Source organism: Rhipicephalus sanguineus, chromosome 9, assembly GCF_013339695.2.
Source record: "Rhipicephalus sanguineus isolate Rsan-2018 chromosome 9, BIME_Rsan_1.4, whole genome shotgun sequence".
Taxonomy (NCBI): Eukaryota; Metazoa; Arthropoda; class Arachnida; order Ixodida; family Ixodidae; genus Rhipicephalus; species Rhipicephalus sanguineus.
This window is the reverse complement of record NC_051184.2, coordinates 5,570,713-5,594,692: the sequence shown is the minus strand read 5'-3', so window position 1 is coordinate 5,594,692 and position 23,980 is coordinate 5,570,713. Positions and strand designations below refer to the sequence as shown.

Genomic DNA, 23,980 nt, shown 5'->3' with positions numbered 1-23,980 from the left:
GCCGTGGCCAGTGATTCAGAGTTAGTCTGTTGCCACGAGATGCCACTGTATCTCCGGAAATACAGACTTACGACTAGTAAAAAAGACTTTGCCGCTCAAACAAAAGCTTCACTGCATTGTGTAGGGCAGCAAAGCAAACCTGGGCCTGGATGACATTCATTCATTCATTCTCTGCAGAATCTCCGAGAGGCAAGTTGGCGGCACTGCGTGACGACCGGATGACCTACCGGTGATGGCCACCGAAAGCGATGATAAGTGTCGTGCGCGTGAACTGTGGGTGAGAGTGACGAGTGGTGCCGAGGGTGAGGGCAGTAGCTGTAGCGAGAGCACACGTGACTCCTGGTGGCGCCTGATACGGCAGCGGTACGGCGAGCCTTCGCGGCATCACCACAACCTCGACCACCTGAACCACATGGCCGAACTGTGGGCCGAGTACGCCGACCACCTGAGCAACCCAAGGGCCGTCGCACTGGCGCTTTTTTTCCAGTAGTGAGTCAAGTCCATCATCGTCAAACCAGAAGCACGAATTCAGCCACGCCCCATGGGGGCTATGTTGCAGCGAAGCTATGTATAGCTAAATTCTGGCCGATCGCGTCCGCGGACAAAACGATACGTAGAACAATTTTCGGCACCCCTCGCTCCCTCGCCCCTTGCCCCCTTGCCACCTTGCCGCCGCCGATGCGTCTTTCACAAGTGTCGCGATACTCATTACATTTACAAGAACTAAGAACCAAGAACATTACAAGAACTAAGAAGACCACATTACCCCGTCAATCCTCCTAATCCAACCTTGTTAAAAGGGTTATCGCCAAGTTATGCTTGTGAAATACCGTGGGGAAAAAGCTGCATTCATCAAAGGCAAGACAGAGTTGTCTAGCCAGAAAATAAGTTGTTAGCGGCAAGCTACCCTGAGCTTTTGATCACCGCTGTGGGTGAATTTTTGCTTAAGCATTTAAAATTGAAACACATAAGTAACTGCGATGTTCTGAACCAAACGAAAAACAACGTCCTGGTTATTTCGCATGTACACGATATTTCACGCCGGTTGAAAAAGGTTCCTGCCAAAAACGATATCAGATTGGTATGTTCTGCACGTTGCAAAATTGCAAGTTTGTTTAAAGGGGTCATGAACCACTTTTCCAAGTCATCATATAATGACCTTAGTATCGGAGTTTACTGCCTCCCGAATCGATTGCCGCAAAAATTTCTCGAATCCGTCAAGAATCAGCGGAGTTACGGGAGTTTGGCGCACGCTCTCAGCGCTTTCTCTCTTTTCTCGTGCCGACGAGCGCACTGGAAGCTACATAGGGAGGGATGGCACGGGGGAAAGAAGTTACGTCAGCGCGCGTCATGAAACGCGATCGCTCTCCCGCTGTGATTCGCGTGCGCGAGTGCGGCTACCGTGTACTGAGGAGTGCGGCGCCGGCAAGTGGCGGCACCCCGCGGCAAGAAGCGCATCTGATCCGAACGCCGCTCTCGATTTACGTCGGCTATCGGCCAATAAGCATGCTATGTCTCTTGCGACGTAAACTGGCAGATCCGCGACGTAAACGTGCAGACGCCCCGCCCACCGACGAGAGTGAGAACCGGCCTCTGTTTGAAAAGAGGGCGCGTGAGGAAACGGCAACTTCGCGCTCCGCTTGTGGCCTTTACGCGGCGCGCACGACTGTAATATTTGGCAGAGCAGTTCATAGCCGTGTCAGCTTTCCGCAGGATGTGTTTTTTCAACAAGCCCAAGGGGTGCTTCATGACCCCTTTAAGAGGGTTTCGCAGCACGATACGCAAGAGGTATCATGCGATACCAAACATGCAAGGGGATAGAGCACGTGAGACGCATGTGTCGTGTAATATAGTATTATAGCTTGTTGGTGATTAGGGATACATCGGACTGGGCGATGCATTAATATCCGGTTGCAGGAACGTGCGAATCTTTTATCATCTTGCACTCGTCTTCAGGGGCATAGCCAGAATTTTTTTTCGAGGGCGAGGGGGGGGGGGCACCTCCTTAATCTGAACGGGGGGTCAGGCAGGCAGATGTGATCGACTGTCATATTGAGCTCCATACGCCATGGCAAAAAGAAATCTCGGGGGGGGGGGGGGGGGCGGAACGTATTAGTTGTGGTAAAGCTAAGACGCATCGTGAATGAGAATTGATTGAAGCATATCGCGTTTGGAAACTTGAAAAATGTGTAAGCGCACTTTCTGTGTTTTTTACCGAGGAAGTGTGTAAATTTCTTTATCAGTGGTGACGTGCATAGATAAGATGAGTACAGTGCTTTATTTAGAGTATTTTTGCGCATGTTCCGTGCGCACTAGAGAGGAGGGATGCTTTCGATAATAGACTTCAGTTGTTAGTAGTGCCTCTGTGTCATTGTTTTCTGCCTCTCGGTGTTTTCCTATTTCCGCGCTTTTTGTGCCTTTTTTCGAGTGTAATATTGAACAAACCCGCCCAACAAGCAACTCCCTTGACTGAATGTAAGAATGCATGTCACCTCCCCCACTCCTTCCACCCTCTCTTTTCTACAGCCTCGAGTACGACCCCAAGTCCCAGGACAACGAGGAACGATGCATAGAAGCCTTCCGGCGGTTCGCGGAAGAAGCTAGAATTCCTACGGTGCGTCGCTTCATTTACCTTGCCACCTGCAACCGAATTATCAGCCATACAACACTCCGGGGTCGCGAACATGATGCTGACAATGATGCGTGGTAATGATGACGCTGCGATTGTGTTACAGATACAACTATTCGCAGACGCAATGCGCGTTCCCTAAGCTGACTGTTTGGACACGCTGGTAAGACACGATAGAAAGCGCATAAGGCGACGACATAGAGCAGATTTTGAGACACACTTATTGTTGTAAGTCAGTACTCGTCCGTCTCGAGCCTCTTTTTTGTCCTCGTCTTGTGCGATTTAACGTATTTTACGTAGTATCTATGTGTTACGTATGGGCTGTGAGAATTATGGCCTACCTTTTAAAAAATTATTATCAACAGACATGACGGTCACACAAGTTAATGTACAAACTTAAAATCTGAAGTAACATTGCCATGGTCGTTGCTGTTTATATTAAGAATGTAAGCGTCTGTTCACATTCAAGAAGGAACGAAATGTCTTTTTCATGATGCTTCCATCCTTTCCCTTTCCGTTTGCTGTGGTATAGCGGATAAAGCATGAACACGCTTCCAACTCTGTTGCGCTCGCGTACGCATGTGCAGGACTCCGAGCTGTACCTCTCGGTGACGGAGTTGATTCAGCTCACGAAGTTGCACAGTACGGAAGAACACAAGCAAGAGGGCATGTACGGCCGAGAGGACAAGCATTTCTTCCTCGACTTCGATATGTGCGTGCTGGGCAGCAGCCCTGCCGGTGAGTCAACTGCTGTATTCGACTCACTCACGCGTGCACTGGCACGCACTCGCATTCCGTCACATGCCCTCGGTCTTCATGCTTGTCAACTTATTCTACACATCGCATAGGTCGCCAAAGGGACACTAAAGGCAAATACTGAGTCGACGTGGATTGTTGAAATAGCGTTCCATAAACCCCGTAGTGCTTGTTTCATGCGAAGGAAATGTTTGGCTCGAAAGAAAATCACGTTTTAGTGGTACGCATACCGTTAGCGCAGTTCAAGCCACCCGCCTCCAATGACGTATACCATTCGCCAGCCTTTACTCCCCGACAGCCGGCGCTGCGGCGCAACGGAGCCAGGGGCATTAGCGGAGTATGAATCAGAATGAAATGTACAATTTACATTTTAATAGAATTAAATGTTCTTGTTTTTGTCATGGGTAGTTTGAGTACTTGGGATTAGTTGCACCGAGTTTCCACTACAACATCGGGCTTGTGTTCCAGAATGTTCCGCTAGTGGCGCAATTTGGTTACTACATTTACCTTACTTTCTCGACTGCTAACGCACAGCTGTGTATAATGTTGACGTTTGAGACGTTCTCAGGCATTGACCTTTCGCTCTGACATAAATTGTTATTTGCCTTTAGTGTACCTATAAATAATGCGTGCAAAAATATGTAGAAACTCTGACAGTATGTATGTGAAACTCTGAAAAAGTATGTGAAACTCTGAAAAAAGAAATTCTGGCTATGCCCCCGCCATTTCTGCGGGGGCGTAGCCAGAATTTTTTATGGCTGGGGGGGGGGGTGCCGTGTATATGCATGTGTGTGTTTGTATCTCTCTCTGTATATATGTCCAGTACCGTACTGTTAAAGGGAACACTCTAATGAGCACCTTTCATATTCGTGTCGGCAAGTGGATCTGGAAACATTGTTCACGCACGGCAGTATGTAAAAAGGAGTCAGAACTGCCACCCACTAGTAGTCTTATGCAAAATCTAAGCCACTGTGATTTTGCAAGAGTGCAAAATCTGGACAAGTCCTGAAGGCGAGTGTTCCCTTTAACATTGGGCCATTCTGACATAAAAACCGACAAATTTCGGGGGAGCTGCATCCTCCCCTCCCCCCTCCCCCCCCTCCCCTCCCCCCTCCCCCCCCTCTCTGGCTACACCTATGCAGCTGGGCGGTTGAACATACGCTCATGATCGAAAGAACATGGGCAGTATGTGTTATGATTCAATCATTTCAAGACGCCTAAGGATAATTAGGTGTTGCAAAAGCGAGAACTTCTTTCCTTTTCTCCCTTTTGCTTTTTACAGAATACAAAGACTACACAGAAAGAGTGCGCCTGGAATACAGTTTTGTTCCCGACGCCGTCTACAAAAGCCTTCGGTCAAAGGTAACTTGAATGATGTGTACGTCAGACGTTGCAATTGGTTGACAGGACGCAGTATGTTTTCTTGTATCCAACGGCATTCTTTTAGCAAGATGAACAAAAGCGTGAATATATTTCGTGACACATAATAGTTTTGACAATAAACAGCCTCGATAGGCGACAATGAGTGCTGTTTAACAAGGTTAACGTCTTCATTGCCATGGCATGGTGTCAATCAAAATGCCTGCACCAATGGGCGTGCACTCTATAGACTGACGTCATGAGCCGAACGGACAGTGACCCTGCCGTCGAACATTGGCGAATTCATGAGGGGTACTTTAATTTAGGCGCGCTTCCGTGACCTGGGCGTGGCCTCCCCTAGTTTTTTAAGTTGTACAATGCAGGCTATACTCAGAACGGCTGTTCCTTATTCGAAATTTCTTCGGTATTCAATTCGACTTTCTGGCACTAGATTTCATCCGTATTCGACTCATTCTTTAAGATTGCTCTTTCCACACCTCTGTTATGTATAAATAGCTAACTGTTAATTAATTTAGTAATCTTGGACTGAGGCAACCTGCGCGCACTAACTGTTTTTTTATATGCGCAGCGTCTGTCTGTCTGTCTGTCTGTCTGTCTGTCTGTCTGTCTGTCTGTCTGTCTGTCTGTCTGTCTGTCTGTCTGTCTGTCTGTCTGTCTGTCTGTCTGTCTGTCTGTCTGTCTGTCTGTCTGTCTGTCTGTCTGTCTGTCTGTCATAGCATGACATAAGTGTATGACGAACATAAATGACAGGTCGTAAGATGACAATCCTGATATACATGTCATATGTATGTCATGATTTACATGACATGGTCTTGGTCCTCTCACAAAATTCTCGATAACTAGACATGACCAAAGTTGGTATGGCGTGACATGAATGTGCGACGAAAATAAGTGACAGGCCGTAAGATGACAATCATGATATACATGTCGTGTACTTCATGATTTAGATGACATGGTCATGTTCCTCTCACACTCGTCTCAATAACTAGATACAACTAAAATTGGTATGGTATGACAAGAGTGTATGACGAAAGTAAATGACAGGTCGTAAAATGACAGTCATAACATGCATGACATATACGACTTGATTTTACATGACATGGTCTTTTTTTCGCGTCGGTATTTCGCAGGTTCTTCGCTCTTTTCTGCAGATTCCCAACATCTTCTCAACGGAGCCTTTCCGGAGAATATACGAAGAACGTGCCAAGAGCAACATTAGGGACGAAATCGCCGAGCTGGACACGTAACGGGCTTAGGAAGCAGGACGAAGAAGAGGGTTCATTGCACGGAGCAGCGCAACACGACCGGGACCGAGAGAGAAGACACAAACACAGCGCTAACTTTCAACTAAAAGTTTTATTTTGCGATCGCACGTGCTATTTTTACTAAGGCAGCGGGCCGATAACACAGCCAAGTAAACAACAAACAAAAATAGTAGCTATCTTTGCTTTTTTGTTTACTTTGCTTTGTTATCGGTCAGCGGCCTTTGTAGAAAAAGCACGCGTGATCGCAAAATAAACCTTTTAGTTTAAAACTGGCGTTGTGTTTGTGTCTTCTGTCGCGGTTTCTGTCGTGTTGCGCTGCTGCGTGTAATGAATCCCAACCAACTAGCCCGGCAACATGTCCTTGTGAAGAAAAGGGACATTTTGTAGACGCGATTTCTTCTGTTTTACTTTTTTTCAGTCGCACTGCGCGGCACACACCAGCTTCCGTGATACTGCAAGAAATTATGTACAGTGTTAAGTCGTATCGCTGCTGTTGACGAGATTAATTAAAATAACGTTATAGACTGCTTCAAAATCTACGTTTAGGAGTCATATTTAGATAAACACAAGGTGATGACGTCAGTCATCAAAAGGGTCGCTCTTTGCAGTTGTTGATTATGACGACGACAAATTCCAAGGGCGCATACGTTTGGGCTAGTTGGCTCGGAACATTCAATGAAGCCATAGCGCTGAAAACACAGGGACCAAGGAAGAAGACATGGTGCACGCTATTCTAACAACTGATTTTTATTTCTGAAATATGTGATACTTATAACAAAGATGAACGAAGGAAGAATAATTAAAGGGCTCGTTTTTTTTTTTTTTGTTAGACACAAACTTAATGAGACAACTTTCCTGCCGTCGACTCGTTGTCGTTTCGTCCCCCTTAATTTCTTCACATTTATGTCTCAATTACTACAAGTAATGTCCCCTCTACTTTCCTTGGCTTGAGTGTCTGTTGATTCTCATTGAGGTTATAACAAGGACGCGGACAGGTAAACTTGTATCACACAAGCAAGTCAGCATCATCCAGATATGCGATTTTGCTCTGCGCTCAGAGTAACTGATGGGGCGCTGACACAGTTGGCACCTCCTATTGCAATCAGACTGACCTCGACTATCTCCCGTGTATCCTTATCAATGCTTCTATACAAAACTGCACATCCATTAAACACAAGAAGACAACTGCAGTCGTTGCAATGCACTGACGCGTGTCCGTCGCGGTAAACTGGTTTCAGAAATAAAAACCAGTACCCTTCCTTTGTCCCAGGGTTTCCAGCGCTACGGCTTCTTTGGATGATGATGATGACCATGATGGAAACTCCATTTACTATACTTCTAAGAACTCAGCTTAGGATAGGTCTTCTAATCCCGGAATGCACTTATCTTTTTTTTCCCCAGAAATGCTGCCAAAGATCTGCAGAAGTTGGAATTATATAAGGGGAGGGGTCCAATACAAACATGTTCCGATGTTCATTCCACGAAAGTGTCCGACTAGTCTGAATTGATAGCGTAACGTCCATATTTCTAGACATTCCTACATACGCGTACTCCAATAGAAAGCGCGCACTATCTCTCTGAAAATTCATCTTTCCCGCCCACATAGCACACTCGGACAGCATTCGCCATCTAGTGAGATGTGTATGAACAGTTCTCGAGGTTCGCCTCTCATACGCAACGCGGCAATCTCGAAAGTGCCTATGGATTTGCGGCCATCACCGACTTCAGTATAAATATTTCTGGATGAACAACTCTTTACTCAATTCGCAATACACTTATTACACTTGCAGCAAAATAAGGAATTTCAGTAGTTAAACTGAGAGCAGATGGTTTAAGGTCTGTCTGTATTAAAGACAAAGCCGCAACACCTAATCGCGCTTTTGTAAACAACCCTAACTGAAAGTACAAGTTTGATTGAACCAACACAAAGTTGCGATTTCTGGGAGGCTATTCACAAATGCGAGCTTTACAAAACTCACCTGTCGTCATTAACAGTCACGTGTCACCATTAGCTTCGTCTGCCAGAGCACACTAGGTTGTTATTATAGCAATATTTACGTAACTCCACACAATGAAACGGCGCAGATGTGCACATGCCGGTGGAGAAGGGGGGGGGGGGAGGGTGCACTCGCCACTCCTATCCAACTTAATATCTCCAATGACCGGCTAAACTTATCCAAATTATATGGTAGACTGGTTCAATGCACCTCGCATAACTAAACTTCAAGCTCTGTCTACAACAATGATTTATTGTGCGTGCGTCCTTCAACACGCAGAAACATAGGCTTGCACCCCCCCCCCCCCACCTTTCCCCGCTACCGTATTTACTCGAATCTAGGCCGGCCCCGATTCTAAGCCGACCCCCGAAATTCGCAAGGCCAGAAAAAAAAAAAAAAAAAAACTAATCGTTGTACTCGAATCTAAGCCTACCCCCCCCCCCCCACTTTCGCACATCGTTTTTTCGAAAAAACAACGGCTTAGATTTGAATAAATACGGTACTTGGGTGTCATTGTCTGAGTAACCAATTGCCATGACACTTCTACTTACTGATTCACTAAACTCTGACGTCTCAGTAGACAGCTGCGCCAGAGAGCGAATGCCTTACAATTATATTGCTGGAAACCCGATGATTATATCACGGCCTCCTAGATCTGGTGATGCGCATTCGTCTTGGATGTCATGGTTAAAAAAACGTAAGGTTGCCAATAGCAGTGAAAGCTAAGTGCGAGTAAAGGCGCACGCCCGAACAATACATGCGGCGATCTAATTCACACAAGCTGTTAAGTACAGACCTCATTATTTTCTTCAAGATATCTCGAGTACTTCTGTATTTTCATCGCGCTTTTTAAACTATTTTTAAATAGAGGCGTCGCCCAGATGTTTAGCATAAATCAAACATATGTCAGCTGTACAACACGGACATCGAAGTTGTTCTGACGAATAGAAAAATATTTATACCGAAGAAAAAGGCAAAAAAAAAAAACCGAACGAAAGACAATATAGGGTGCGCTGTGACAGCTGCTGTATAGACGTTTTTACCACCTTTATGGGCTCCAAGCAGGCCTTCTTATTTTTTTTTACTGTTTTGCGGAACACCTTTATAAACGATAGACAAGCTGCCTAACAATCGATGCCGCTAAAACTAGCTGGCCAACTGGACGCCTATTTACACGCGAATTCACGCGAATTGTTTTTTTTTTATTTTATTGCTGCTTTCTGCTCGCTTTTTTCTAGACACAAATTCTAAGGCAACGTAAAAAAAAAACAAAGAAAAAAGTTGAGCAGCAGGATTCGCGATTAGTCAATACAATGATCACGATAAGGTCAGCGTGAGTAGTTTATCGCGTTACAAAACAACCTAAGCGCAAAGTTTATCTCTACTTCGACCTGTTGTGAGAGTAGTGGATTACTCTGCCTTCTCGCACCATGAGGAATACCTTTGAAACCTTGGTAACGGTGCTGATTTGGACTGCGACAGCGTCGGCCGTCAACAAGTCCAGTAAGTATTGCTTGCTATACGGGGTGTTGCGGGAAACTTGCGCCAAGTATATTGTTTAATTTCTCGCATTCTAAAGAAAAGGTGAAAGAAATTAAACAGGGCAGCCATCTTAGTATAGATGAAGTAATCGGACGTTGCTGAACAAGCGTTACAACTTTTCTATCGAATATTTTTCTTTAGATTTACTATATTAAATGTTAATTAAGAAATTATTCTTAATTACGTAGCTTGGCGGATTTGTAGTTATCTTAGAATAGATAAAACATTCCGACGTTTCAGAACAGGTGCTACAACTCTTGAATATTTTTCGCCATAATTACTAATTAAATAGTTAATTAAGCAATATTTGTTAATTATCCAACTTGGCGGGTTGTAAAAATACCCTGACGTACTGCATACGGTTCAGAGTAATACTGGGCCAATTCAACACGCGTGCTCCGGCCACTGTGGTCTAGTGCTTATGGTGCTCGACTGCTGACCCGAAGGTCGCGGGATCGAATTCTGGCCGCATTTTCGATGGACGCGGTAATGCTAGATGCCCGTGTACTTAGATTTAGGTGCACGTTGAAGAATCCTAGGTGGTCGAAATTTCCGGAGCCCTGCACTACGGCGTCCCTCATAATAATATCGTGTATTATTATGCCCACTATACATTAATAAAATGGAATACAATAATAAAAAATGGTTGGGCAGACGTCTTTTTGGCCCGAAGACCCGGCAGCGAACAGGCACGGTGAACCCACGCACAACGATGATGATGATACATGACGAACATGAGGATGCATACCCAAATGCATTATGATCATGATAATGTATAAAGGAAGAAGATGTGTATAATAAATGCCCACAATATCATGGTTTTGGGATGTTAAATCCGAACAATTATTATTCGACACGCGTAGAACATATGTCTGTTTTTGTAATACTAGGTGCAACTTAGCTAAAAACACCCTAATCCTAATATTCAATGCTTCTAGAAGGTAGCTGTTTTTGTCTGGCGGCTGTTGGTCACGTGGCGCGAACGTTCATTATAGCGTGCGGCCTGTCCTTATCGCATGCCTGATGACAGTGTTGGTTCACCATCAGATATATGACGTAACCGAACCCGCAGCCTCTGTGCTAGCCACGACTACAAGTGATGACTTGTGTCGAGATTATAGTATATGCTGCCTCTAAACGCGAGTGCTAGATTTAAAGGAATCTGGTCTGTAAACCTTTGTCAGGCCGCGGAAGGGCTATTTGACAGGGGCCGCAAAAGTGGGTTAATTCTGGAGATAGTGCAATAGTTAACCGCACAGTTATAGTAGTTACAGTAGTTAGTCCATCGCGGCGCCCCCCTCCTCCCTATTAAGTCAATGGATGGGGCAGACTTTGCGCCCCCCTCTTCTTAGGTGACTAGGGAGGGCGTTCGCCCCCCTGCCCCCCTCTGCGCACGCCTATGGTCATTGACGTCACATGAACAGACAGCTGGGGTGACGAATTGGGCCGATAACGCGTTAGTCCCTTGTATATTCAGAGGTTGTTTAGAGGGCCCTTAAGAAACTCGTTGTTTGGTTCCAGGCCCCGGACAGCTGGAAAAGAAATGTTTCAAGGAGCTCGGGTGCTTCAAGACGGGACGAGCGTTCTTCCACGAGATCTACCGCCCTTTCAACTTCTTCCCGGAGGAGCGGGAACACATCGACACCCGGTTCATACTCTACTCCCGGGAGAACACCAAGCGAGGCGAGCTTTTAAAATGGTCCTCGACGCAGGAAGAAGTCGCCAGGTCGGCAACCTTCAAGGCGAACAGGCCGACCAAGGTCCTGGTACACGGCTGGGTGGACACACTCTTCTTCGGAGCTTGGATGAGGGTGAGCGCAAGGCGTCAACGAACGTGCGGTCAGCCGCAAAAGTTTAGGGACCACGCTAACGCGTGGCCAACAGCCTCTGCGCGACGCTTCCGCTACATCAGCGGCAATCGAGAGTACCGCCGCGCCTAATACGCATCCTTCCTTCAATTGGAACCGCCGTGGCGCACTAGTGGTTACGATGTTCGGCTGCTGACCGGAAGGTTGCGGGATCGAATCCCGGCCGCAGCGGCCGCATTTCGATGGAGGCGATGTGCTAAATACCTGTGTACTCACGCACATGGTAAATGAGCAGAAGACGAGTAAAGGAAAGAGGCGGTGAAGAGGACAGTGAAGTGACACACTCGAGCAGCGCTCGTGAGCGTTCTCTGCGCATTTGCCCTGTATCATGCTGCACCGACAAGCCCAAGCTGTTACCTTCGTGTATTTAGACTCAGGTGCGCGTTGAAGGACCCCAGGTGGTCGAAATTTCTGGAGCCCTCCACTGCGGCGTCCCCCATAATCATATCGTGGTTTCGGGACGTAGTCGATCATTATTATTCCCTTAATAGATGGCCTATTTATTTTCTCACTACGAAGAAGTATTTTGTCTATCTTCCTAACGCGACGCGCCCTTCGGAAGCCATGACTGCGTGCTTCTATGTCGAGAGCAGAATATTGACGCATCTGCTATCAGCCGCAACTCTTTGTACAATCTTATATCTACCTGGCGGTACACTGCACCGGGCAGGTCGTGATTGCTGCGATACTGCTATAAAAGTACAAGTGTGACGGTCTTATTGCAGATTTGCAGATGGGTGCCTTGAGTGAAAACAACGAGCTAACAATGCGCTGAGCCGCAGTATAGAAGATCGTTATGCCATTGAATAACAAGACCGATATCCGGCCAAGCGTTGCTGCCGATGGGTTGTTTGGCTTGCCCTCGTGTGGTCCGCAAACTTTTGCGGTCGATTGCACCTTAGTGTTCGGGTGGTGGGGTTCTTATGGGGGGAAAATGTGTGTGGTTATTTATTAATGAAGCAGTGCACTTACGTTTGGTTCAGTTACGGGCCTTGTTGATGCCTCGCTCAGGTCGAAGTGCATGCCCTCGTTAGGTGACAATACGTAAGTCAGGTCTTCGAACAATAAAGCAACAGTTGAAATACCGTGGCGATCGCATTTCGATGGAGACGAAACACTAGAGGCCCGTATGCTGTGCGATGTAAGAGCACGTCCAAGAACACCGGATGGCCAAAATTTCCGTAGCCCTCCACAACGGCGTGTCTCATGATCATATCATGGTTATGGCACGTAAAAGCCCACAAATTGTTAAGGCGAAAGGCTTAGATGCCTCATCAAACACGAAATGTGACCATTGGCGTCAACACGAGCCACTATAACACGTCATCATGACGACACAAATAAAAATTTGTGACATCATGACGTCATAGTGATGTCACATGATGATGTCATCACGCGACATCGTCACTTGGTCATAGGTGGGCCGATCCCGGAGGCGCGTGAGGTGCAGAAAGCTTGCAACGCCTCCGATCCCGGAGGCAATGCAAAACTACGTTAGGTACAGAAAGCTTTCGGAAGAGCGGGGGAGGATGAATACATCGACCGAGAAGAAAAAGAACATGGCTTTCGCATTCGAATCGTCTTAGGCGAATCTATAAGGGACCCTTTGAGTTTTTATGGAAGAATGGACTGATGAAATAGTGTTACTTGCGTAAAGGCTGAAGTTACTGGCGTATAAAGGCACGTTTACACGTGTAATTTCACATCTACGGTGGCCACATTCAGCCCCTGGTTACATCTTCTACGCAATTCTTTTTTCTCTTTCAGAAAATGACGAAAGCCTTTCTCATGGTGGGCGACTGCAACGTCATTATCGTCGACTGGCAAGGCGGCAATGCTCTGCCTTACACCCAAGCCACAGCCAACTCTAGGGTGGTCGGCGCCGAGATAGCTCTGTTGGTCAATAAGCTGGAGGTGAATATTCATGCGATATTCTCGCCACGATGATCGCACGTGTCGCATTTCGGTTTTCGCATATGTGCAACGTTCACGTCCTAGCATTTATAATTTTACAATTAAAACACAAACGGAGCATCAGGAACAAATCAGTATATTATTCGCCAGAACGGCACACTATAGACAGTGGATAACTATTGTAAATGCATGGCCAGTAAGGTGTGGCTTCCCGAGCTTCGTAGTCCGATGCACTACGTGAGCACTCACGTCCCATCCCTGTGGAGACGAAGCCTCAGTGCTTTTCAAATATTCGAATACTCGCACACCCCTTACAAAGACACAATTTGACGCGAACGCAGCCCCTTGATGGTCATGATTGGAAAAGCGCGGGTAGGGTCCCAAGTTTACAATATGTGGGATATAAAAAGGAGCTGAATGTTTACCGTGTCTCGGAAGGACAGCCTGGCTTTCAAATGCGCTAGCAGTACTAGTGTAAGCGACGAAATCTGTGTCGAAATCTGTGGGTGACCGCATTTTGATGGAGGTGAAAATGCTTGAAGCCCGTGTACTTAGATTTAGGCGCACGTTGAAGAACCCCAGGTGGTCGAAATTTCCGGAGCCCTCCACTACGGCGTCACTCATAATCATATGGTGGTTTTGGGGCGTAAAACACAAACAATTAGTGTTGCCATCGACGTGCATGCTGTTGAATGCTGACCTAGTTTTTTTTTTCTTATCTTTCCAATGGTCCCTCCCCGCTATAAAATACGCTGCAGAAAGCATTCGGTGCGAAGCGGGACACATTCCATATACTGGGTCACAGCCTCGGCGCTCACGTGGCTGGTTATGCTGGCGAGAGGCTTCCGGGGCTTGGACGAATCACAGGCGAGTTCGGTTTTCTTTTTCTACAACCAGCACCTCGAAATAAAAAGGAATTGAAGAATGAAATCCTTGAAAATAAATTGACTTATTAATTTCTTTTGATGGTGCTAGCGTAAGGAACGGAATCTATTCAAATGCTCGGATGAAATAGTGGTTTAATTGCTTTCCATTCAAATGCTCATGACCAATTGGTAGTTGCATTATAAATGAGTATTTGTTTATATGTTTCAGGTTGCTTCTTTTTTACTAATGTTTTGTTAAGTTCCTTCCTGTGATCTGCTTGTCGATCATTTGAACCAGCAACTGACATTTTGGCAATCGGTTCAAACAATGCGTAAAAGTTTTGTAGAAAAACAAATCTAATTAATTAATTAATTAATTAATTGACTGATTGATTGATTGGAAGTGACTAACGACATGGGTGTAAGCCAAAGGAGCAATACAGCAACAAAGGGAGCCAGTAGCGTAGTTAGAAATTTTTTATGTATGTTCGTGTGTGCCTATGTGCGAGTGCATATATACACATGCAAATCTGAAAAATTCCGGGAAGGTGAAATGGGCTTGAACCCCCCCCCAACCCCTACCCCTGGCTACATCAGTGTAGGGAGCAGTCAGGAGTGACAGTGGGTTAGATGAACTAAATATATCGAGAAGTTTCAGGGCATTGGGTAAGTTGTACGCGTCAAACTTAAGAAAAACTTGTCCTGTTATTCACTTAAGTTGACCCGAATGATGTCCCGTGAAGCGCCACTGGCCGAACGATTGAGCATATCGAGCTCTTTTGTTGAGTGCAAATGTTTTTGTTTCTGCCAACATTTTGATTCTCGCTTTCCCCCGAAGATTGTAAAGTTTCCGAACTGACTTATTCTTTGAGGCATAACCTCTGGTGAGCACTAATGGATGCTTTTTATGTATATTTCTTTATGTCGTTTACAAAAACTATATAGTTTTGTATAGCTTTTATATATAGCTTGGAGCTGCAGCGCCTCCTCGGCCCGTGGCAAGGCTGCGCTTGTGCGATGCGCAGTACAAAGGCGCTGTTAGTGTTTTTGAGTACTACACATCTTAACAATACTTTATGTATAACTCTTCTGTGTATATGTGTGTGCGTGACTGTACGTGTTATTTGTGTGGATATGTGATCATTGTATGCACCACAGTCAAAACCCGACATCTAGTGTAGCAAATCAGGAGATGAACGAGGCTAACATCTCCGGGGCAATCATTAAAAAAAATTGTTATCTATCTTTCTAGTTGCGCCATCAGTTACTGACGGCATGTATACAAAATAAATTTCTTATGGACAGTCCTGAAACTTAGAAATGAGATTTAGGTAAGAATACGTCAGTCTGTAGTAACGTTTGCACATGTGTAAGCTGTCAGATTGACAAGAGTGTTGATGGATTACTGAGCGTTGTTTTGATGATTTCAGCGTTCCTCATTCATTAAGCGTAGATTATCTTCCACTGATAGGGTGTCTACTGCCCGATATCACAGAAAGGCGCCGTTATCTATTTTCCCGTAACACACACAATATTATAAATGATAGGGTACAGTTCTACTCCAGGAGCCTATAATGACAGTACCTGTGACAATTGCAGGTCTCGATCCAGCCGATCCCTACTTCCAGCACATGCCGAAGGAGGTGCGCCTGGACCCGACAGACGCACGGCTGGTAGACGTGCTGCACACCGACGGCGCATCGGTGTTCGATATATGTAAGACGAAAAAAACGGGACTGGCCACTTTTATGTAACCTTTTCTAACCAAGCGAATTATGTCAAGTCGGGGATCAAAACTAGTCGAACAAGAGGAGGTCAGGAGGAGGAGGAAGGGAAAGAGGGAAGGACAGGTAGGTCAGCCAGTAGTCGACCAAGAAGTGTCACTGGAGCTTACGTTCCGGCAAGTCAAGTCCAGAAGGCAAACCCTTCGGCTCCAGCGACGTTACAATTCCATCTCTACAATTTGGATCAATTCAAGCCTTCATTTTCTGCTGCACTCCGGTGTCTTTAGGTCAAGTTGGAGAACCTAACACTTCCGACATATCAAAAACAATAGCTGACAGACACGGGATTCAAACTTCTAGTTTGTATGCACTACCGGTTTTTGTTAACGTACTGGTGGTACACTGAGAATCCTCTGTGAAACCATCGAGTACCTTATATGTAGTACGTTCCACCTACGCAAGCGCGAAGGAGGAGCCAGTGTTTTATTTAGGCATCAACATCTTTTTATAGCATTTAAATAATGAAGAAAAAGAAACTCCAGACTGTCAAACGTATAACACAGCTCCCCACCACGGTGCACCTGCAATTGAAGTTTGGGTGTAGCACATACAACCGCGCAATCTTTTGAGAATATCACAATGCCTCCTTTTCAGACAAAGCCGAAGGGTTGGGCATGTACCAGTCGGTCGGACACCTTGACTTCTATCCCAACGGCGGCATTAAGATGCCCGGCTGCTCAACGAGCTCAACATTTCTGGCCACACTGACTAAGGGGGCCATTCATGGTAAGCGTGTGGTGTCAGTACTTAGCTACTCGCGTAAGGTGACTATAAGTGGCAGCAAAAGAGAGTCACTTGAGTGTTCTGACGAGATGGCTTATCGGTTACGGTATATTTACCTCTAACTACTGTTCCTTTACTTACCCATTTCTCTTATTGAATTATCCTTAAAGATTTTTCTCATAAAACTTAAACCGATGTATTTTCTTCCTATTTACTGTTACATTGAAGCCTGCTCGGTAAAATAAGTACTTAATAGACGAGGGGCTGTAACTACTAACAATAAATTTTACTCGCTTTGAGCTACTACTTTTGATTAACTTCAGACGGGAGCTTCGGATGTGATGAGGCGTTCATGTGACATCACGTTATGCGACGTCATGATGACGTCATATGGTGAAGACATCACGTGATGGTGATTCTTTATCACTCATGTTCACGATGCCGCCGACGGTCGATTTTCGCGTTTGATGAGGCATTTAAGGCTATGGCCTGGATAAATATTGTCACGGGGTCGTGACGTCGACGAAGGCAGCAGTCGGCGTGTCCAAGATGAAACTCTTTATTTGGCCGAACTTGTGGCCGGGAAAAGGAAAGTCAAACTACAGCAATACACACTGCACACTGATAGCGGCGAACAGAGCATCGGCCGCCGATAAAACTGAACCGCGGCTAGGTGCGCCGGCGTTTTATACATGCATCGAACATTCGAGCCTTATCGCTAGTGGCCGCGTTAGTTCCGGAATAATATAGCTGTTCGTGTTCGCGCGCTCAAGCCCATCAGAAGATTCTAACACGGCCCGCGCGAGGCAGCGGCTACGCGTGCAACGGACTTATTAGATAAAAATAATAAAAGAAGCGCGCATGGCCGCTCATTGCCGTTATGACCCTCATCGTGCTGGCTAGACCTCTGCAAGGCCTAGCCAGGACGATGATGCATCCACCTGCAGCAGACAACACTCCTCCTCCTTATAATCATCATCATCATCATCATCATCATGTCCTCGCTTTGATGACGCACCAATGACGACATGCGCGCAGCCGCCCGCTCCGTGGTGTGCAACCACGAGCGCGCCGTGGAGTTCTTCCTGGACAGCATCACGGAGCGCGAGTGCACGTCACTGGCCTTCGCGTGCGTCTCGTTCGAGGCGTTCCGCCAGGGCCGCTGCTCGGACTGCGGCAACAATGGGCACCTGTGCGCCCGCATGGGACTTCACGCGGACCGCTGGAAGCCCACGGACAACACTTCGGTCCAGATGTACCTGCACACCATGGACTCGGCGCCCTTCTGCGGTAAGCGGCCGTCATTTACTCTCTACGCGATAATTGACGATTGTGCACTGAATCGACTACTACGAGATAGCAAAAGCAACGTAAACTCGATTTCCACAACGAAGCTAAGTCTACCATGTGCCGTCGTCATCATAGTAGTAATACTAGTAGTAAGTAGTAGTAGTAGTAGTAGTAGTAGTAGTAGTAGTCGTCACGCCGGTCACGTGACCAGAGAGGAGACGGAATAAGGAAATAAAAAAAAAGAAATCATGATCATTATTATGCTGAAACTGGGTAAGCTCGCGTATTTCAAATTTAGCGGCGTATTTACGACACCACGTGATCTCGCTAGCCAATCACATACACTCGCGCCCTTACAGCTTCGCTTTCCGGTGGCTTTCAAGACGTGGAACTGGCTGATTTTTTGTGTATTTGTTGCGTCTGCTATTCCCTTAGTTCAATTATACTCCGTCATGACACCTCCAAATATTTACCGCACGTGTCACTGTACCCACCAACTAGTCCAGCAAAAAGTTCTGCTTGAATGATGTATGCGTTATTGACAGTAATTTTTACGTGATGCAGTCGTTTGATTTGGTGCAGCGTTCCCTTTCTTCATCAACGTCGTGTTGTGGAGGACGACGGAGCAGATTTTCGCCACCGGATATTTCGTTCTCATCTTGGACGGCACCAGGGGAAGAGCTGTGATCGAGATTAATGAGGAGTACGTACAGAACATTTCAGGCCCCTTCAGTGGTTTCCGCCACACTCGGCTATAGTAGACGAAATACATACAACGTCCACGAATTGTTCATAGGTAAAACAGTGCAAACGTAACAATACACAAAGAAGACACAGAACAGAGTGGCTGAGAGTGCTGTCGTGTGTCTTACTGAAGTTCCTGTGCCTTACTGATATGTTACTGAATACTCGCATTACCATAGACAAGGCGAAGGCCTTATGTGTCTCGTTGCGGGGCGGCCTTGAGCAAAATACTACAGGCGAGGAAAATTGGTGTAAGGATGCACGTGGCCTTCCCCGAGTGAGAGGCTTGTGGAGTGGAAACGTCGTCACGGATCGCAGAAATCTGTGTCGTCCTCATGACGTGAGCACATTGCGTCATCGCTTGGGCAAATGTGGGCCGATCCTGGTGGCAATGTAATGCAATGCACGTGAGGTGCGGAAAGCATAAAGGGGAAGGGGGGGGAAGGAAGAATGCAATGCAATTTAATGCGCGTCTCTCAGTGCGGCTTGTTGTGTCTTGTAAGAAGTCTGGTCGCCGACTGCATAAGTAAATGCATTACCATGGGTTCAGCAGGCTTTCTCCTTCAAGTGTTAGAGAGGTTGTAACATGCTACCATAGGTCGGCAAACTCACTAATGAGTCGACTCAGACTCACTCAGACTCAGATGGAGCCATGAGTCTGAGTGTGAGTGTGACCGGCTGAGTAATATATTGGTGAGTTTGAGCCCGTGTGAGTCTGATTGAGAAAATGTTTAGTGAGTCTGAGTCCGAGTGAGTCCGGTTGAGAAAAACTTTGATGAGTCTGAGTCCGAGTGAGCCCTAAGCGCAAAATATATTTCTTGAGTGAGTCTGAGTGAGCTCCACACCTTTTTGCCGACTTATCGTTCTATCTACACCACTTCAGCATTACTATCAGCCTTGCGTCGGCTCACGTTTGTACTCCCGTCGACTCCTACATACTTCAAAGCCCATACATTGTTCATACGCCAGTTCAATCTTCATTGATCAGAGGCGTGAGTTACAGAGGTTGGGGGGGGGGGGGGGGTGTCATTACCTGCCCCCTAAAACTCTTTCACGGGAAGTTCTTGATAAAAATATCTCGTGTGAGTCATCTTTTTCAATAAAAATGTCCTTGGTGGATTGCAACCACTGATAGCTCATATTTGAAGGTACGAGATCAAAAGGCGCATCGATTACGCCAGATATCGATGTGAAAGAGGACTGACACAATGGCCGATAAAGTCAATTATACGCTAAACGTCACACGGACCCTTATGAAATCGCCTAAGACGACTCCACGGCGAAAGCCATTCTCTCGTTCTTTTAGTTCGCGGTCAATTGCATTGATCTGTTCTTGCAGTGCCTCCACGATCAGCCCACGTTTGACTAAGCGAAGATGTCATCGGACGCCGTCATCATGGGACGTCAGTAACGTCATTATATCACAAATTTTGATAACGTCGCCAGAAGGTGATGTTATCGCATGATGATGGTTTTGTAGCATCGCTCGTGTTGACGCCGCCCCCGCAGGCGGTCACTTTTTGCGAATGGTGAGGCACCTAATGCTTTCGTCTAAATAATGTGTACAGCCCCCCCATTTTTTTAACATGAACGCGCGAGCGACGACCGCCGAGTTGATCAGCTCCGTCTAACGGAGAGCAGTGGCGAAATGAACGAGAATACACGCATGCGCGCTATGAGCAGTCCTGCGCAGCTGTCGTCTGCTAGGCTTTCCCGGGGACCGGACACTACCCCCGCTTCTTTTGAACAATGCTATCATTCTTTTTTAGATGCGAAGTATCTTAAGGCCGAGCTCAATCCGGTGGTGTGCGGCGTGACCAACCTTACTGCGCATGCGCATACCCTCTCCACACACCTCCTCTCCCCTACCCCTCTCCACTTTCCCTCTCCCCCTCCCCCTCTCCCATACCCATCTCCCCTCCCCCTTTCCACTCTTCCTCTGAAACGCGGGCTAGACATGCCGAAATTCTCTCCTGCGCAACGCCGCGATGAGCTCGAGCGCATGCGCGTCCCCTCCCCTTCTCTATCCTCTCCTACCTGCCCCCCTCTCGCCCGCCTGTCGACCGCGTTCCCCACTCGCCCTGTGAGAATTAACGGCCAGGCTAGATGGAAGATACGACGCGCGTAGCGTCCCTCTTCGCGTTCCACGACGCGAGGTCGGTAGCATGCCCAACGATCGCCAGCGGAACGCGATCGTGCAAGTGCTCCGGCTTCGCATCGCCTCATGGTCCCCTTTAGCGGGAGATGGTGTAATTTTTACTTTTCTGAGCTTGGGATGATCGCTTGGGATGGATGGGATGTGACTACACACACTGATTATACAACGTGCGCATCATTTTTAGAGCGGTACTTAAGCTTTTCGTTATGCCGTGCGGAGTCGACAAGAAACTAATAATAATATCTGGGGTTTAACGTCCCAAAACCACGATATGATTATGAGAGACGCCTCGACAAGAAACTCTCATCATCAGAGGCCGGTGCGCGCTCTGGCTCTGTTCGTCCTTTTCTTCATAGTCTTAGTTAGTCATTATGGTTAGTCAAGCCAATCAAGCCAAGCTATGCTGAGATCAAGCTACTTATGCCATGCCATGTCACAATGACGCTAATTAAGACCATGCTAAATAAGACCTTGCTAATTAGGATAGTATAATTAGGATTTAAATAATTAAGCTATACCCAATTATGATCTTGTTAATTAAGACGGGTAATTAGGATATTGCTTATTAGGATCGTGCTAATAAGAACTTCTAATTAGGATCATGTTAATGAAGACCTTGCAAGTTAGCGTCACGATAATGAAGACGTTGCTAATAAACAAGGACTAATTATCACAGTTCTACCTAGCACAATCCTAATTACCAATGTAATAATTAGCAAGGTCCTGGACTAGTTATAACAGTCTTAATTAGTACGCCCTAATTAACACGATTTTAATTTTCATGGTTTTAATTAGTGCCCGATTTGTTAGCAAAGCCGTAATTACAATGGCCTTAATTAGTATAGTCTTAACTACCTTTATCTTAGTATAGATTGGCTTAATTGTCTTGACTAAGCACGAAGACTGACTATAAGACCATGAAGAAGAGGACGAAGAGAGCCAGAGCGCGCACCGGCCTCTGATGAGAGCGTCGTGTCGACTCCGCACGGGTTAACGAAAAGTTTAACAGCGCCGCTTTAAAAATGCTGATACGCACATAGTATAATTAACAGGTTTAATCACATCCCATCGATCTGAAGCACGACCACTCGACCTTTTCTTCATAACTTGATAGGAGCGCTCAGATAAGAAAAAAAGGCTGACGGCGGTGCTCAAAAGAAGCGGGGCTCGTGTCCGGTTGCCGGAAAAGCCTAGCAGACGGCACCTGCGCAGGACTGCTTATAGCGCGCATGCGCGTATTATCGTTCGTTTCGCCGCTGCGCTCCGTTGCAGTACGTCGCTTATCAACTCGGCGGTCGATGTTCGCGCGTTCAGGTAAAAAAAAAGAAATGGGCGACTGTATGTTATGAAATGGCAGCATGCTAAGCCGCTCTGTCGCCATGGGTGCGCAGGCCGCTCCGACTGTTCGGTGCCGTGAAGAACGAGTTCGTCGTGAAGACCAGGGCCTACATTGGCGACCTGCAGTCGGCATCCTTCCGCTACACAAGCAGTCGTTTCTTCTTCTTTCGCACTAACATGCTGCTCAGATATGTGGAGGTCTTGCCCATGAACGAACCCGTGAAGACGCAGTGAGTACGCCATACGTTTAAGAGGCGCTCAATACTCTTGTCTAGAATGCTGCATGGAGCTGCGCATTCCGGACAGCATCTACGGCCTCCATCAAAAGCACGTTGTCTGAGGTAGACCACATTTCACTATGTGCTGTCACCAGTAATGAATGCTCAGGTGTGGGCTGTCTCAAACCAGGTGCAATTGGTATACGTCGCCAATGCAGTCCGGAGCGCTTCTGGCCTCCTACCTATAGTGTTCAAGACGAAAATGTTGACCTTTGTACATAGTAACAATGAGATCTAATACTCGTGCCACATGAACATTGAAAATGACAGCAACTTACCTAATGCCCTAATGAAAACCAGCAGCGGTGTTTCGTTGGCGAATCAGCTTCAGTATTTCGAGCGAAGCTGACTGGATTTTTTTTGTCCTACGTCTTACGCGCCACTATTCATATTTTCCGTTTCTTGGTTACTGAAAGTGATCTTTTGAAGTGAGTTCGCAAACGGCAATATGCTAAAATTTTTCCCGGTAAGAGCGAGACCGTGATTTGTATAAAACACGCTGGCAGCCTAGTTGGTCATCATTCATGTTAGAGTGCGCATGTGCGAATTGACAAGGGCGTACAAAGAAAAAGACCCAGACACAGCGCTATGTGCGTGGTTGTTTCTTTCTCCGTCATCATGAACCATACTTTGATAATTTCCATATTGATCGTTGAACTTTTTCTTTCGATCTTTGTTTCCCTCTTTCTAGCGAAAGGAGGAAGAAGATGAAGAAGTTTTGCTACTATAATAAAACGGGGATACCCTCTGGCGAAGAAGTTCAGCTTACTACCTGTTAACTTCGGCAAACAGGAAAGAATAAAGTCGGGACTGCTAACGGTACGGTTGGCTTGCTTAACTTTCTACAGGTGGCTATATAGGGAGGAGGTATGCTTTCTTTGCTTTTACACTGAAGCTGTACACGACCAGGAGGTGGTAAAACGTGGTGGTCCGTGAGTGGGCAAAAACTATGATGAATAAGCAATGGTGTCACATATGCAACCTCTAAGGGTTTTCGTGCTTGAATTGGTCTCTTTTCAGGTTTTGTCAGCATATAGAGTAAGGGATTACACCCGTCTAAACATGAAACGTTACCGATAAAACCCTTTAGGTCTTCGTAATATCATTTAAGCTAACATACCCAAACGCAAAGTGTGAAGCACGCATCTTTAAGATGCGTTGATAGGGAAATCAACAGCTACAGCAGAAGAAGCTTCCATAGATCCCAGCTCGTGATAAACACTGACGCTGCGCGTTTCGGCTTCGCTCGTTAACTATCTGTACGGAGTGCTTGGACAGTGAATTTTTTTATGGTTAGCATCGCCAACTGCTGGCTAACGATGACTAATCGTGGCTACTGTTGACTACGTAATAGTTAGTGTCCAGTGTTGTCGGGTAATGTTGCCTAGCGCTGACGCACGGAGGTTAAATATTGGGGGAGAGAGAAAGGTTAAGTGAAAGGCAGGGAT

At 46.4% G+C, this 23,980-nt stretch overlaps 2 protein-coding genes across 2 annotated transcripts in view; both read left to right on the top strand.

Moving 5' to 3' along the window:
- LOC119404492 (flavin-containing monooxygenase 5) overlaps positions 1–2,614 on the top strand; it is a 161,022-nt gene extending 158,408 nt beyond the window's left edge. Inside the window, exons 8-9 of the transcript XR_007417419.1 lie at positions 178–489; positions 2,527–2,614. The gene's annotated coding sequence lies outside the window, so the exon portion shown is untranslated. The remainder of the gene's footprint in view (positions 1–177; positions 490–2,526) is intronic.
- LOC119404484 (pancreatic triacylglycerol lipase) lies at positions 2,584–23,350 on the top strand. Its single transcript, XM_049418896.1, has 11 exons — positions 2,584–2,614; positions 4,668–4,747; positions 11,091–11,380; positions 13,205–13,351; positions 14,110–14,218; positions 15,817–15,933; positions 16,596–16,727; positions 17,763–18,014; positions 18,597–18,717; positions 22,308–22,484; positions 23,224–23,350. Exons 3-11 carry the CDS (start codon positions 11,375–11,377, stop codon positions 23,309–23,311), a joined length of 1,149 nt encoding a protein of 382 aa, XP_049274853.1. The 5' UTR covers positions 2,584–2,614; positions 4,668–4,747; positions 11,091–11,374; the 3' UTR covers positions 23,312–23,350.
- The last annotated feature ends 630 nt before the right edge of the window (positions 23,351–23,980 follow it).

What these genes read in the sequence shown, in the direction of transcription:
- LOC119404484 (XM_049418896.1), top strand. An exon ending in TGTTGGTCAATAAGCTGGAG is followed by an intron (nt 13,352 to 14,109) that starts GTGAATATTCAT and finishes AATACGCTGCAG; the next exon opens with AAAGCATTCGGTGCGAAGCG. An exon ending in CGCATCGGTGTTCGATATAT is followed by an intron (nt 15,934 to 16,595) that starts GTAAGACGAAAA and finishes CCTCCTTTTCAG; the next exon opens with ACAAAGCCGAAGGGTTGGGC.